General features: G+C 41.6%; 1 protein-coding gene and 1 long non-coding RNA gene across 2 annotated transcripts in view; one reads left to right on the top strand and one right to left on the bottom strand.

Annotated features, from left to right (window-relative positions):
* Positions 1-13,408, bottom strand: part of LOC308481789 (uncharacterized protein) — a gene marked incomplete at its 5' end in the record, with an annotated part of 30,612 nt that extends 17,204 nt beyond the window's left edge. Inside the window, one exon of the mRNA XM_081014496.1 lies at positions 13,306-13,408. Within this exon, the coding sequence (XP_080870622.1) occupies positions 13,306-13,408 (103 nt within the window). The remainder of the gene's footprint in view (positions 1-13,305) is intronic.
* A 1,200-nt stretch (positions 13,409-14,608) lies between these two features.
* Positions 14,609-15,833, top strand: LOC308480991. Its single transcript, XR_013988392.1, has 2 exons — positions 14,609-14,661; positions 15,681-15,833. It is a non-coding gene; the product is annotated as an uncharacterized lncRNA (long non-coding RNA).
* Positions 15,834-17,500: the final 1,667 nt, after the last annotated feature.

Below are 17,500 nucleotides of genomic sequence, written 5' to 3'. Positions count from 1 at the left end.
GGAGCACCCAAGGTCATCATCATGCTTCCAACCCAGATGGGATGGGAACTGCAGCAATATCCATTTGTTTTGAAGCAAATTCTTTCAACCATTTCTATACCACTCCTGCCAAGTCCTGGGTGATTAGGCAGGGGTATGAGGAAGCAGGAAGTGTTTCGGGTTTATTGGATTCAAGTTGTTAAGGGTCTTGTGAATTAAATCAATAACGTTGAAATGCTATCCTTGGCTACTCCTGGAGGTGCTATTTTTTGTGGGCAAGGAAAGTTCACAAAGTTTTCTCCTAGCCTGATACTGTATACAACATCAAAGTCCCACATTGTATATAACTGATCTGTAGAAAGGGCTTTATGACCTGAAAATGGAGACAATGTTTGTACTTTTGTAACCCTAGAAAATCATTAATAAAAACAAAGTTTTAGGGTCATTTCAATTTGTTTTCCTGAATTAAACATATACAGTTGAAGGTTAGAGTAAGCTGAATGAGCATAATCTTCAAATCACTGGACCTTCCCACAAAATATTTAAACTCTTTTTTATAGCTTCTGTATAGCTTTCTACAAAATCACCTACAATCCTTACGTAACTGTTACATAACAAAGCAATTGGAAGTCTTAAACGAGCTTTGGTTCATCTACTCAGAATGTTGCCTAACTGGTTTTCATTCATTCTTAATCCCTGTGTGTCCTTGACCAAGCCTCGCAGGCCAAAACCTTTGAGCTTCAGCACTTACACTTACAAGGGTCAAGGTTTCCAAGAACAGATATCCCAAATTAGGCTTCTAAATCCCACATTTAAGCTTCTAAAACTGACTTCACTTTCATTGCTTAGTGACTGGCCCTTTGAAACAGTTGTTGATATAAATGTAGGACTATGACATCTAACTTTAGACAATCTAATTTTAGGTCATCTCAGCTTGCTGTTACTAAATATAAATGAACTGTATTTCATAAGGCTTGTGCTACCTATTGATTAAGGGAGAAGTCTCATATCCAAGTCCCTGTTTGAATTAAGAGATAAAGCACAGACCCTCCAGGATCCTATTTTCAAGGGCCAGCCCGGGACTTACAGAAGGTGTCCCAGTTTCTGATTTGATCCCGGAATGTCTCACTTTTCCTTACGGCGCCACAATTTTCATTGGAGAAATGTTGGAGAGTGCGGTAGGATGTCCCTATTTTCATCAGAGAAATGCTGAAGAACGTGGAATTATCTGAATCCTGAGCTATCTAAAAGCAGACCTGTATAGGGAAGTTTTTAATGTTTAATATTTTATTATGTTTTTATATATGTTGGAAGCCGCTCAGGGTGGCTGGGGCAACCCAGTCATATTGGTGGGGTATAAATAGTAAAATTGTTGTTGTTGTTGTTGTTGTTGAATAGGGTGTCCCTATTTTCATTGTAGAGTATGAAAATGGGGTATTTACATAACAGACAAACGAGCATATAAACAGATCAAGTTTAAGAAAATTAATGTGGCATGACCACACTTGCAATATTGTGCAGAGTTCTGGTCACCTCACCTGAAAAAAAGATGATATTGTAGAGCTAGAAAATGTGCAGAAAAGGAGACCCAAAGAGGGTGAAATAACAACAACAACAACAACAACAACAATTTATTATTTGTACCCTGCCCATCTGGCTGGGTTTCCCCAGCCACTCTGGGCAGCTTCCAACAAAGACAAAAAAAAAAAAAAATACACAAAAATGTCACACATTAAAAACTTCCCTGAACAGGGCTGCCTTCAGATGTCTTCTGAATGTCAGGTAGTTGTTTATCTCTTTGACATCTGATGGGAGGGCATTCCACAGGGTGGGCGCCACTACCGAGAAGGCCCTCTGCCTGGTACCCTGTAGCTTTGCTTCTCACAATGAGGGAACTGCCAAAAGGCCCTCGGCATTGGACCTCAGCGTCCGGGCAGAATGATGGGGGTGGAGACGCTCCTTCAGGTATACTGGGCCGAGGCCATTTAGGGCTTTAAAGGTCAACACCAACACTTTGACTTGTGCTCAGAAACGTACTGGGAGCCAATGTAGGTCTTTCAAGACCGGTGTTATGTGGTCTCGGCGGCCACCCCCAGTCACCAGTCTAGCTGCTGCATTCTGGATTAGTTGTAGTTTCTGGGTCACCTTCAAAGGTAGCCCCACATAGAGTGCATTGCAGTAGTCCAAGCGGGAGATAACTAGAGTATGCACCACTCTGGTGAGACAGCTTTGAATGGCGTAGAAAGAGTGGAGGGAAAGGTTTTTCTTCCTCTCCAATAATATGAGAACTCAGGGCCAAACAATGAAGCTGAATGATGGAAAGGGTGGGGGGGAGCTAGTATTTCTTCACATAGTGCATAGCTGAACTACAAAATTTGCTCCCATGAGAGGAGTGATGGCAGCCAACTTTGATGGGTTTAAAAGAGGATTAGTCAAATTTCATGGAGAAGAAGGTTATGAAAGCCCACTAGCCATGATGGTTCTGTTCTGTATCCATTACTGGAGGTAGTATACTTCTAAATATTGTACAGTGGAAACAGTAGGGGGGGAGAGTGCTCTTTCGCTCAGATTCTTCTTGTTGGTTTCTCACAGGCATCTGGTTGACCACTGTGAGAATCGGATGCTAGACTAGATGCGCCATTGGCCTGATTCAGCAGACACTTCTTATGTAGTCATCCTCCAAATTCTTTGCAAACAAGTCACAGCAAGCTGCCACTCCATTAATTTCAATGAATCTGTTCAGAATATAACTTACTTGGATGCAACTTAATGATTCTTCAGGCTAATGTTTACTGTTTCATTTTTTAAAAAATATAGGAAAATGGAAGTATTAATACTTTGAATTGGATGAAGGGTGAATGAGTGGGCAAGGACTAGATTATGATTAAATAAGCAAATGGGGAAAATTGGCTGATAACTGATCTTATGCTGATGTTTCCTACAACAGTTGTAATATGGGGAGCTGCCCAGAGTCCCACTAATATTGTTTTCATGTCAGCTTCACTACAACATTCATGTACAAAAGTACATTATTATTTGTAAGTTCAAATTCGCATGTGTGCACACACTCACACAATGACCTGGAAACTGTTGTCTGATTTTCATAGCAATACTGCTGAAGCAGGCATATGGATAATATCAAATCAGCCCCATTATCTCATTAGTAAAGGACTCATTAACATGAATGGTCTGTTTAACCAACATTTGCATGCCATATATTGCTGTGCAGATTGCAATTAACATCTGCCAGAGTTGTATACGAGTTGCAGCACCCGATGTAGCCTGCCATTTCCTGTATTGAGCAACCCTGCAGCAGCAAAAACAAATAAACAATCTCCTACCTGACTAATGCACTTACATTTTCTTTATTTGCTCACACTCAAAGAGGTCTCAACAGTATAGCGATTACGCTCATGAGGTGTCGATATTGCAAAGGAGCAGAGCTGTGACTCCCGCTTACCATTCATTCACATAAACGGAGCAAATCTCAGAACAGCTTGTTAGGATCCAACAATTTGTAGGCATGCCACCTCTCATAGTGACCTGCCTTGATCTTCAGGAATGGCCTTCTCCAAATCCCATGTCCATCAGAGGCACCTCTGCAAGGAGGTATGTCTGGTGCCAATATTGCCTTTCGGGCACCTGGCGAAGATTGCAAGCTTTTAAAATATTTAAACGTTCTAAATATTTAAACTCTCCAAATAGCTTCTGGGTCTTAATTTACTGCTTGTTTTGTTGGGTTGTTTTTTTATTTTTTTTTTAGCTGCTAATCTATCCACCCCTTCTCTTCCCGCTCGCTGCAGACTACCTGGAGATCATTGTGAGAAAGAAAGTATATAAATCTCTAACACAGATTAGCAAACAAGCAGCTGAAAATAAATGGCTCGCTGTCTCAGGGATTCAGCCTGGAACTTACGAGGTAGTGTTGTTCCAGAGGGGCCAACAGGGCCAGCTAAGTCCTACTCAGAGCAGACTTCATAAAATTAATGAGTCTAAATTACAGTGGTACCTCTAGTTGCGGACTTAATCCGTTTTGGGGTGTCGTTCGCACCCCGAAAAGTCTGCAACTAGAGTGCCTCTTCCACACATGTGCGCGGCACGATCAAGCACTTCTGCATGTGAGCGAATCGTGCAGATCGCTTCTGCACATGCACGGGCGGCGAACCCGGAAGTAAACACTTCTGGGTTTTCCGGGTTCGTAAGCTGAAAGTCCATAAGAAGAGCAGAATGCAGCACAAGGTATGGCTGTAATCATGTCCATTCATTTTGATGAGTCTGCCTTGAGTATGACCAACATTGGATTTAGGATGGGGGGAGAAATTCGGTTTGCATTTAAAGGCAAACCTACCTAATTGGCACTTCCCAAAACAAACCACAAACTGGGTTGGTAGAGCATGAGTCTCTTACTCTCAGGATTGTGGGTTCAAGCCCCACATTGGGAAAGGATTCCTGCATGGCAGGGGGTTGAACTGGATGACCCTTGTGGTCCGGCACGACTCTACAAGTCTGTCATTCTTTGAAGGACAGCACCTCTGAACGTTTCAGTCCAGTTCTCCAGCCAAGTAATGTATGCAAACACATATACTAAGCTAACATGTTTATTGGGTTAATAACGTAAATCTTGGCACACTTGACCTACCTAATGAGGTCTTCAGAAGAGCCAAAATTCAAACTGATCTGATAAATATTGCCATGGATACAGCCATGGGTGCCTGCATGTTGTTGTTGGTTGTTGTGTTGCTTGGAAGGTGGGGGGAGCAAAGTAAACACCAAATAAACAACCAAACAAATTAGCATCAGAGTAAGGCCTAACATATTCTCGAAGCTACCAACATGAGTCTGACCAAACTGCGGGAGGCAGTGGAAGACAGGAGTGCCTGGCGTGCTCTGGTCCATGGGGTCATGAAGAGTCGGACACGACTAAACAACAAAAGGACTAACATTTCTGGTAGATCCCATAACTGAGCAGTGACATGGTCTAAGTATTCCAGATCCAGCACTCTGTTGGTTCCCAATATTTTCAGTATAGATAGAATAATAACCACTTTAGTATCACTCAACTCTTCAATAGTCAAAGATTAGCATTGTTAGAGAAATCATTAAGTTTGGTTTCAGGATTGAAATATACTCAGAGTTGAGTGTTGATTTCATGCTCTTTACTTCAGCACATGGTCATCAGTGAGTGAGTGAGTCCCCCCCCCCCAAACCTCTGGGTGACAGTTAAGTCCAGTTGCAAACGACTCTGGGGTTGCAGCGCTCATCTCGCTTTACTGGCCGAGGGAGCCGACATTTGTCCACAGACAGTTTTTCCGGGTCATGTGGCCAGCATGACTAAGCCGCTTCTGGCGAACCAGAGCAGCGCATGAAAACGCTGTTTACCTTCCCGCCAGAGGTACTTGCACTTTGACGTGCTTTTGAACTGCTAGGTTGGCAGGAGCTGGGACCGAACAATGGGAGCTCACCCCGTTGTGGGGATTAGAAATCCTCTGGCTATATATACATTATTTACACAATTTGTCTCGCATGATCGGCTGATTCAACTCCCCTCCTGGAGCCTGATTGGGCTGTTCCTGCAGGCCACTCAAGTTGCTGCCTTCTAGGATCCTACCAGCCTATTGTTCTAGGATCCATGCTCATTACATAACAAGGATTAAGGATAATGACATTTGCTCTGGTCAAGAATAAGACTGGAGGTGACATGGAATGAGAGTGACATTTGATTATTCATGTACTGCTTAGCCACAAAGTTGTACAAAAATGTTCCAATGCATGGAACTGCAGACAGCCCGTAAAGCGAAATAACTGCTGATGATGTAAAATGAATCTAAAGAGTACACAACTATTTTGGAACATGTTGAAATACTGCCTTGAACCTTTCTATAGTATTCCACTATATTTGAGCAAGTAAGTCTCTGTGCTTTCTGTGACAATTACTGTATAAATATTGTGCACATTGCAACATGTCCAGGGGACTCGCTAGTTTTCAGGAGTTGAGAAACATCTCTCAGGTGTACTTCAGAATAAAGAGGAGCTTCAGGCAACTGAATTGAAAAGCAGTTTTCCCGTGGTGCGTGTTCTGCAACAGTATGCCCCCCCTCAATTCTGCAGGAAATTTAGTAAAACTGAATAATGTAGCTTTGGAATAGAAGTAGCTTCAGAATTCAACTTAAAAATCATGGCTTCCATTTAAAAAAACAAAACAAAATGAAAACCCTCTACATTTTAGTTTTTATGGTTGTCAAAATACTCAAAATACTCAGTAAGAGAGCCAGTGTGGTGTAGTGGTTAAGAGCGGTAGTCTCGTAATCTGGGGAACCGGGTTCGCGTCTCCGCTCCTCCACATGCAGCTGCTGGGTGACCTTGGGCCAGTCACACCTCTTTGAAGTCTCTCAGCCCCACTCACCTCACAGAGTGTTTGTTGTGGGGGAGGAAGGGAAAGGAGAATGTTAGCCGCTTTGAGACTCCTGAAGGGGAGTGAAAGGCGGGATATCAAATCCAAACTCTTCTTCTTCTTCTTCTTCATGCAGGTGTCTAGGCAATGCTGAATGAAATAGCAAGAGTCAGGGGAGTTGTTGAATGAGATTCTCTTTGGTCAAAGTGCACTCTCTTGTCATTTTTCATCCCTCTGAAGGGTTTGTAGTGCTTTCCAGGTATTCAAGGAAACTAATGGTGTGCCATGAAATTTTCCGTAGAGGGACTTCCGGAGGCGGCGCGAAACGGCAATGGCGGTCCTCTTCGGTCTCTGAAGAGGGGCTCCGCAGAAAAGGGTCGTCCGCTGCGGCACAGCGGTGACCCATCAAGAAAAACCACGGGCAGAGTGAGCCCGTGGCCGTGGGACTCGGCGGGCACCAGGAGCGACCCCAAAAACGAAGAAGGAACCCCGTAAGGGGCTCCGGAAACGTGGAAGGGGGAGCGGTGCTGTGAGTTCATCGCTCTTTCTGCGGGAGCGAAGCCGCGCGGCTGCTGCTGATGAGCGCCGACCTTTCTTCTTGAAACATCAGGCTCCAAACTACTTACTCGTGAGTAAGGATTAAATATCTTGGGACTAAAAGCTTTAAATTTGGCTGAAAGCGGGAGACGTTAAACAGGAAGTCCGTCTTCCGGCAGTGCTTTAAAGATCAAAGGCAAAGATTTTAACAAGCGGGAAGCAGCTTTAAAAGATTAAAAATTTGGGACTATCGTGTTGACAGAATTGGCTTTTAAAAAGAAGGAGTAAAGACTTTTATTTTTAAGTGTTTTGGACTTTAAATGGGACTTTTCTCCCCTTTATGGATTACAAGGAATTAGGAACCAAATCTCGGACTGACAGGAGAAAAAGAGAGCTGTCATTGCGGAAACTGTATTTAAAATAGAGACTGTTACAGTGGAGTGATACTGGCAAGATACAATTAAAGAAACTGTTATTTGCACCTTTTATCTGAGACTTTGTGACAGCTTGGGAAGTGCTCTGCAAGTTAAAAAAGTTTATGAAGGACTTTTGGTAAATTTGACTGTTTGGGGCTGCAGGGACTTTAATGGCGGATAAACTTCTTTCCTTTTTATGAACTACAGTAATACTCCCCCTAGTGGAGTCTTGGAATTATAAGTGCCTGGGAACAAATTTTATTTTGACTATCTCCTGCTTTGTTATTTACACTCTGGAACTACCCTTCCCATGGGACAATATACAATTTGACCTTGATTCATAGACAGGTGTGGAATGAGTGGCCAACCGAAAACAAGATCTGCTAAAACGAAAGCAAGACAAGCCCAACTTGTGCAAACAACTTTGACTACTCAGTCACGTAGATCATCTGTCCCAGCTGTTTTGGGAATACAAGAAAAAGAAACTGCACAGCCTGCATCAGAGGATATGGCGGAGGGAGGATCGGATACCTTCTTAAAACAAATGCTAGAACAATTTGCAATATTGAATAAGAAGGTAGATGACCAATCGGCAAAAATAGACCAAGCCACATCCTCTATTACTAAATTGTCTGACCAAGTTGCACAACATACACAAGTTATTGGGAATCTTAAGGAAGCAACTGTGGAAAATCGGAGACTGGCTGAAGCAGCCAATGAAAAAGCAGAACAAGCAAATCAAAAAGTTGAGGCTATAAAAGGGGAGGTAAGGCCACTACACAAGCATATTAGTGACCAACAGGCCTACCTGTCTATGGTGGAATTGAGAAACCGGGAAAATAATCTGAGAATAAGAGCTATTCCAGAGCTTGAACAGGAAGATTTAATTGGTTATCTGACAGCAGAATTTTCTAAGTTCTGGGGTATAGAAGAGGACAAAGATTTCAAGATCACAACTCGTTTAGACTGGGAAGAGTCGTGAGGAGGGATAAGCCCAGAGACTGTCTGATTATTTTGAGATCCAAGCAGGAGAGAGATAAAATATTAGGCCTCCACTTTAAGAAATCACTTGATATCCAAGGTAAAAGAGCAGAATTTTATAGAGATATCCCTAAACAACTTTTGGATCTCAGAGCTACATATACAGACCTAGCAAGATTGCTGAGAGGAAACGCGATTCCGTATAGGTGGGAGTTCCCCCAAGGTTTATCTTTTAATTTTAAAGGAAAGAAAATTAAGATCAAAACATCAGAAGATAACCAGAAGTTCCTGCACGACCACGGAGAAGACCTTCAGAAGGGAGCAGCAGCCTCTTGGCCACCGCCACTGCCTGGAACAACATTGATACCTACACCCTCGGGTCCAGAAGAAAAAGAAGACACCCCATTATAGGAACAACAGATTGATTCAGAATGTCTCTGCAGCTGTACAGTTGGAATATAAATGGCGGGAATTCCCCGGAAAAAAGACGAAAGATTTTTCATATTTTGAAAAAAGAACAATTGGATATTATTTGCTTGCAGGAAACGCATGTGACTAGACTCCACAGGAAGGTGCTAATTAACAAAAGACTAGGCCAAGAATTTATTTCATCAGACAGAGTTAAAAAAAGAGGAGTGGTAATCTACGCAAAGGAGAACTTGTCACCGAAATTTTTATTTAAAGATGAGCAAGGAAGAATTTTGGCAATTGAAATACAAACACAGGGAGAAAAATTTTTGATTTTAGGAATATATGCACCAAATGAGGGGAAATCGGAATTTTACAAGAAGCTGCACGAGATAATGCTGGACTATCTGGACTATACCAACATCATAATGATGGGTGATATGAATGGGGTGGTTTCTACTCATATGGATAAGTCACAAAATCAAAATTTAACTAAAGATGGCAGACTACCTAAAACTTTTTTTGAACTAACTGACAATATGGACCTGATTGATATATGGAGGACAAGGAATCCCCTGGGTAAAGAAGGAACATTCTTCTCTGAGGCCCACCTATCATGGACAAGAATCGACCAAATATGGACAACTAGAGGACTGGCACCTAAGATCAGAAAAGTGGAAATCTGTCCAAAGACTTGCTCCGACCATAATGCTTTGAAAGTGGAATTGAGACTTACTCCAACCGGTTCTTTCAGATGGAAAATGAATGACACCCTACTAAGAGATCAGGAGATTGTGAAGAAGGCCCAAAAAACTTTAAAGGACTATTTTGAAATTAATTTGAACACTTCGGTGGAAAAGAGAACAATCTGGGACGCAAGTAAAGCTGTAATGAGGGGGTTTCTGATTCAACAGAATACAATTAAGAAAAAACTTTGGAATGGAAAAAAAGACAAGATATTAGAGAAGATAAGAGAAGGAGAGAAAAAATTGAGATTAAAACCAAAATCAAAAGAGGTTTTAAGAGAAATCAAACTCCACCAAGCTCAATATGCGAAATTGATAAACCAAGAAGTGGAATGGAAAATTAAACAAATGAAACAAAGATCATTTGAATCGGCAAATAAATGTGGAAAACTGCAAGCATGGCAGTTGAAGAAGAGACAAAAACTGAACTTTGTCACTAATCTAGAGGTGGAAGGGAGAAACATTCAGAAACCAGAAGAAATTAGAAAGTGTTTCCAGAAATATTTCAAAAAACTTTATACACAAGGGCCTCAGGAAGTGTCTGAGATAGATAAATTTTTAAAAGCAAATGGTTTACTAAAACTATCTCAGGAGAAGAGGACAATCCTGAACTATAGAATAACAGAACAGGAAATTGAGGGTGCCATTCAGAATATGCAACTAGGCAAATCTCCAGGCCCAGATGGACTTACCTCCAAGTACTACAAGACATTAAAAGACTACTTGATACAACCGTTAATGGAGGTTTGTAACCAGATTATGGAGGGGAGGAGGGCACCGGAAACGTGGAAAGAAGCCTTCATCACATTGATACCTAAACTGGAAACTGAAAAGACTCAGCTTAAGAACTACCGTCCCATCTCACTCCTAAATGTGGATTACAAAATTTTTGCTGATATTTTGGCAAGTAGACTTAAAAAAATACTTAATGAGGTAATTCACAAGGACCAGGCAGGCTTTCTCCCAGGGAGACATTTGTTTGATAATACCAGGAACATTGTTGATATTTTGGAACTTTTACAAACTAATATCAATACGAAAGCTGTGTTAATTTTTATCGACGCGGAGAAGGCCTTTGACAACATTTCTTGGATGTTTATGAAGAGAAACCTGGAAGGGATGGGAGTGGGGCGGGGGTTTGAAAATGGAATAGAAGCAATCTATTCTGAGCAAAAAGCTAAACTGATAGTGAACAATGTGGTGACAGAGGAGTTCAAAATTGAAAAAGGGACACGACAAGGGTGCCCACTATCCCCTCTTTTATTTATTTCAGTCCTGGAGGTGTTACTGAACATGATTAGGGAGGACCGGTCGATACAAGGAGTACAGGTCGGAGCGAAACAATATAAACTGAAAGCTTTTGCAGATGATTTGGTTTTAACATTACAGGAGCCAGAATCTAGTACAAAAAGAGTATTAGAACTGATTTATGAGTTTGGTCGGGTGGCGGGATTTAAATTGAACAAGCAAAAAACCAAGGTTTTGGGAAAAAACTTGACATCTTTAGAAATAGATGGGTTTCAGAAGGAAACAGAACTAAGTGTGGTAAAAAAAGTGAAATACCTAGGGGTCCACTTGTCAGCTAAAAATTTGAATTTATTTAAAGACAATTATGAAAAATGCTGGTTGGAAATCAAAAAAGATTTGGAAATCTGGTCAAGATTGAAACTTTCCTTGTTGGGTCGAATTGCAGCTATAAAGATGAATGTATTGCCGAAAATGTTATTTTTGTTTCAGACCCTACAGATTGTGGACAGAGTGGAATGTTTTGGAAAGTGGCAGAAGGATATATCCAAGTTTGTTTGGCAGGGCAAAAAGCCCCGGATAAAGTTTAAAATATTAACTGACTCGAAAGAAAGAGGGGGGTTTGCTCTGCCGGACCTGAGATTATATTATGAAGCTGCGGCCTTCTGCTGGATGAAAGATTGGTTATTACTTGAGAACACTGATGTCCTAGATCTGGAAGGGTTTGACAATGCTTTTGGTTGGCATGCATATTTGTGGTACGACAAGGTAAAGGTTCATAAAATGTTCAAAAATCATATTGTTAGAAAATCAATATTTATGGTCTGGATAAAATACAAAGACTTATTAGAAGGTAAGACTCCGAGGTGGCTTTCACCAGCAGAGGCCAAGGCCCGGAAAAAACCTAATATGGAGGTTGGTTGGCCGAAATATGGGGAAATTATAGAAAAAGTAGGAGAAACTTGGAGACTGCAGAGTTATGAAAAATTAAGGAATAAGGTGCAAAATTGGCTTCACTACGCTCAGATTCAAGAGGTTTTTAAGTTGGACAAAAAAATAGGTTTCCAGGTGGAAAAGTCGAAACTAGAGACAGAATTGTTGGAACCAAAGACCAAGGTTCTTTCGAGAATGTATAACTTGCTGCTTAAATGGAACACCCAGGACGAGACAGTCAAATCAGCCATGATAAAATGGGCTCAGGACATTGGGTACAACATTATGTTTGAGGACTGGGAAAGGTTATGGACCACTGGTATGAAATTCACGGCATGTAATGCCTTGAAAGAGAATATTATGAAAATGATATACAGGTGGTACATGACCCCAGTCAAGCTTGCTAAGATATATCATTTGTCTGATAATAAATGTTGGAAATGTAAGGAGGCTGAAGGGACATTCTTTCACCTCTGGTGGACTTGTCCAAAAGTGAAGGCCTTCTGGGAAATGATATATAATGAGTTAAAGAAGGTGTTTAAGTACACCTTTCCCAAGAAACCAGAGGCCTTTCTACTGGGCATTGTCGGCCAGAAGGTGTTAAAGAAGGATAGAACCTTTTTTATGTATGCAACTACAGCAGCAAGGATTCTCATCGCAAAATACTGGAAGACCCAAGATTTACCCACACTGGAAGAGTGGCAGACGCAATTGATGGACTACATGGAATTGGCCGAGATGACTGCCAGGATCCGAGATTTGGGAGAAGAAGCAATAGAGGAGGATTGGAAAAAATTTAAAGATTATTTACAAAAATTTTACAAGTTATATGAATGTTAAGAATTCGCATGATTAGGGAAATTCAGCTCCAGCAATAAGATTAAGGTATGGGAAACTAAGTTATATAAAGGAAAGGACTAATGTTTAAAAGAATATTATATATGTCATTAGTGTAAATTGAAAATAAGTATTTTAAACGTAAACTACAAGTATTTGAAAGAACAAAAGAATGTACGAAATAAGGTTATAATTTGCTGAAAAATTTTATTGTAAAGAACGCACGGTGAGGGAGACGTGGGGAAGTCCAGTTGGTTATGAAAAAATGCTTTGAAAGGATGACTTTTTTCTTTTTCTTTTTCTTTTCTGTTATTTTTTTTGTATAATTGACTTTGTATTTCTATTTGGGAAAAAAGCAATAAAAAATATTTAAAAAAAAAATATGAAATTTTCCGTAGAGGAACAGTTAGGATCAGAGGTGCCAAGGGCAATGGGAGGGGGATGGTGTCATGTGTGAGACATCGCCTGTATGAGCATCCCTAAACTGGACAGAAGTTTCCCAGGCTTTGGGAAGGAGGCAGCAGGGAAACATTTAGGGGACTAGCCTACTCACCCATGTCTACTGACTGCACACCACTACTGGACCCCAGCTGCCATCAGCTCTAGCCAGCTGGGCCAATGGCCAGGGATGATGGGAGCTGTGGTCCATCAGCTTCTGAGCGCTGAGTGCCTTTTGACCAGGAGGCATGTGAAGGGAGAGAGAAGGGCAGCATCATGGATAAGAGATAAATAAACAACAGTAATAATAATGAATGCAAAGAAGGTCCTAACGTTTTTGAAACCAAACAATGCTGCTCTTCAGAACTGAATGATCACTGCCATAATCTCTTACCAGCATTCAAAGGTGTATTTTCCCCCATCCAGCAGTGAGTCCCAGGCAAGGCATGGTAGAGAATTTCATTTTCTAGGTTCCTAGGGTAGGGCACAAACTCCATATCATCATGAAATTTCCTAGCAAGCCATATAGTGTTCCATTAGCTTTTGGCAGAGTTTTGCTACTCTACCTGATCCAGAAAACTCGTTCCTGTCTTCTATTTTAATTGTACCTAATGGGTCCCACTGTGGCAGTAGCAGAATTTGGGAGGCTGTGTTCCATCCAGGGAAGAGTGAGACAAGCGCCACTTCCCTTATGGCTGAAACTGTGAAAGAAGACACTGATGGAAATAGTGCAGCCATCTGCAAGAGAGTGTGCTTGCAATGAAGTTGTCCGTAAAGGGATTTGAACTGCTGTTTGCAATTGACTCATTCAGGGGGACTGAGTGAGACCAGGCGAGCCTTCCGTGTGAAAGATCCAGGTGCCTGGGACTGCACTGCTGATTGCAAGCAGCATGTGCTCCATTTAGGGCTGGATGGGACCTGTCCCATCTCCCTTGGGGCTGAAAGTATAGGCAAACTTGCTGCCTGCCACTATGCTGCTGCACCAAGCGAGAAAGCCCTTTTTCAGAGGGGTTATGTCAACTGGAGCTGGGCTAGAGCTCCGCATCCATTCCCGATCAATTATTTATATGATTCAGATATGTCACTGTTTAGTGAATTCTCTCTTTTTTATCTTCTGTGCTACTGCAGGTTTTGATACAACTGTCTTAGTGGAAATGTTCCTTGTTAAATTTTTAATGTGTTGTTATTGTGAGCTCGATGCTGATATTAAAGCAAAGTAAGGCAAAGCAAGCAGTGTCAGCAGTCCAGCTGTGAGAAGAGAAACCAAAAGGAGGGAGACTGGATCCCTGCCTGCTGTTAAGTTCACTGGCATTCTACCCTGGTGTCCCTTGGGAGTTGAAGTGGGTGGCTGCTACTGAAATTCATAGGGTTTGAGAATCAACACCACGGCCAGTGTGTTACTCCCTCTAAAGTGCTGCTCGGGTGATTAATCCTCCTCCTGAGGCACTGCTGCGACAGATATCTGAAGACATCTGCACACCCTGTCTCAGCAGAGTCAGCAGACAACAAAAGCAAGGCTTTGAGGTGTGGATACAAAGCTCTATATTTCTTATTTACAGGACAAAGATAAACATGGCTCCTCTCAGCTTCATCATCGGGGGGGGGGGGAGCAAAAGTAGTACCACGGAAAGAGGGTATCTCAACTTCCGTTCCCATGACATCCAACACTGTGGAACGTAAACACACAGACATGTGATGAAACAATCCCATATCTGCAGCACGGAGGAATGAATTCCCAACATCCTAGAGGGTATTTTGAAGATCATAGTGGGGAGTAGGTGAGAGGGGTGGGCAACCTCCAAAGCAGGATTGACTCAGAAAATAAACCAAGCTATTCCAGACATTTGGGGAATTATCTTGGCTTCTCTCAATTTTGAAAGATGTCTGGAGAGAGCTCAAATGTTACTAGAAAAGTCCTCTTTCTACTTGTAGAAGCTTGTAGGTATTTCCAAGATTTAGTCTGAAAATTGAGTTCTTAGGGTGGATTTTTTCCCATGTTCTATTGGGGTGTGGGAAGAGAGAAAGAATAATAATAAACACCAGGGAGTAACAAAAGCCCATAACCGGCTCATTTGGGCAGATCTGGGCTTCAGCTGAATTGGGTTGAGATAGTCCCGGATCACTTGAGGTCAGGATGGCCCACCGATAATGATCTGGGACTGGCAAGAGACACAGCAATAGTGGCAGGGGAGAAGGATAGGCACAAAGCCTTTGCAAAGAGCTGGATGGAGCTGTTTGCAAGAGGACTTTTAAACAGCCCTGCACAGTGCTTTGCCTATTTGTGCCTGTTCCGATCAAGGGAATATCCATGCACAGCCAAATGAGCAGGACTGAACCCTCCACTCACCAGCATTCCTGTTGGCTGCAGGGAATGCACTGGGGAAGCAATACCCAGCAGGATTTAACTCTGGTCCCCAAGTAAATTCAAGGACTAGATCCAGGTTGGGTCAGCCCTGAGTTGGGTGAGGGCCGATCCAAAGTCTTAGAATGGCTGCTGGATTGGGTTGTGGGATGCACAGCACTAAATCAACACCCTACATTACCAGTGTGAGGTATTCATGTCTATTCAGAAGTTAGAGATCTATGGGACCTTGGTAACTGTAATCATAGTCTAGCTTGACTTTTCCAAAGTTAACATTGGAAATTCCATTGGAGGGAGGGGAGAAATTAGGACTCTTTATCTAAGAAATTATCATGGGCCAAATAGAATTCACAGTGATATTTCCTTTTATTGCTATTATTATTAATTAAAGCATATTTCAATATCAGGGAAGTGAAGTTCAGAAGGGAGAAAAAGGACACCCTAATTATTTCTCATGGACTAAAGCGCATCGGTTGACTGAGCTTCCCTGTGTGAGATGGCTTCCGAATGGCCTTTCTACTGTTGAGGGACAAATGAAAGAAGCCACCATTTTGATTGTATTTCTGATCTCTATCTTCCTCCCTTTGGACATTTTTAACTTATTTGTTCTGAAATAAGATCCTAGGTGCCTTCCTCATTTAATAGACTGATTTGAAACCATCAGAAGCTCTGGAACGAATTCATAATGGATATTTCCTAAAAATGCCTTCCTTCTCATTTAAAGAAAGACATCCTTTCAGCCTCCAAAGTGGTACCACGTTGGCAGGGAGTACCAGCAAAATTATGTTGAAAATATCTATTGAATTTATCATGAGTTAGCTAATGCTTTGCCTATTAACTGAAGTGCACAGTGACTAATGAATTGGAGAATGGATATTCAGTCCAGCATTCAACAATAAATTATGTTGAAGAATTCATTAAAAATGTGGGTCAAAGTGTGTGGGGGGGCTTTTTCCACCCCACCCCCTCTGTGATGGTCACATCCATTTTTCTTTGTAGAAATGAGGCAGCTCTGTTTTGATTCAGAGTCACTTTTACAGCTGTCCACTGATAAATCTTTCCATTGCATTTCCATAATTATATGCAATTTATTTTTTTGAAAGAACACACACATAAATTCTTGTGTGTTTTAAAGTTCATGTCTCTCAGCCTAACCTACCTCACAGGGTTGTTGTGTGGATAAAATGAGGAGAGGGTTAATCATGTAACCACCTTGGGCTCCTTGGAGATTATGTGGTTATCAATGCAAGAAATGAAATACGTTTGAATTTACACCTGCCATCAGTAGAATAGCCGTAACGGTGGACCTTATTTTAGATGTCCCTTCTGATGCCCTGTAAACTGGCATCTGAGAAAATGCATGCATCTGTAAAATCAACAAGCGGTTTTTGCTTTCAGAAAAGCCAGGGATTAGTCAAAAAGTTGCTCAAGCCGTGGAGGGAGGCAACATCCCCATCTGACCTCCATCCTTCAACATGAATCCAAGTGGACCTCACAGTGTGTCAAAATGGTGCATCACAGCTCGTTCAGTGGCTTGGAATGGACTATCAATGATTCATGGGTGAGAGATCTTTCAATGCCTATTAACTATACCAAAAGGAACTCCAACACTACGTTATACCCCTTATCATGGGACAAACAAGGGAAGGCATCTTCTGATGATGTCTGGCTGACTTAGGTAAGAGAATTCTGGGCTAGATGAATCACTGGCAAGTTATTCTGAACTTTGCATCATGTAGCTCCTAACAGCTCCAGCCAATTTCACCAGAACATCACCATTTACAGGAGGAACTGTTGTTCCTGAAACTGTTTGTAAGACATCGGGTCTGAGATGTGGAGTTCTTGTTTTCTTAAGCGTTTTTGGAATGTTATATGAAAACCAATATAGAGCTGCATATTTTTGAGGAAGGGTTCCGCTCCAGCTCTAACTAAAACTTTAATAAGCTTAATTCACAGAGCACTCCAAGGACTCAGCTAAACTGCCAAAGAAAAAGCGATTTTTATGCTTTGTATGTGCAGTATAACATTGTGCTGCCAGATGGCAACGTGGAGTCCCGTTTTTATCTACCTGTTTTCCCTGTTTAAATTTACAGTTCTTTAAACTGAAACGTTTCTTTGATCAAGCCCAAATAGGTATCTTTTCATGTCCCAAAGTGCTGCAAATTCTGCTTTTTGCAGTATGCCAGGGGATGATGTATTTTCATTTATAGGCACTGTAATCCTTCTT

Source organism: Podarcis pityusensis, assembly GCF_964106645.2.
Source record: "Podarcis pityusensis genome assembly, chromosome: 7".
Lineage (NCBI taxonomy): Eukaryota > Metazoa > Chordata > Lepidosauria > Squamata > Lacertidae > Podarcis > Podarcis pityusensis.
The sequence above is the reverse complement of the archived record's forward strand: the minus strand, read 5'-3'. Positions and strand labels throughout refer to the sequence as shown.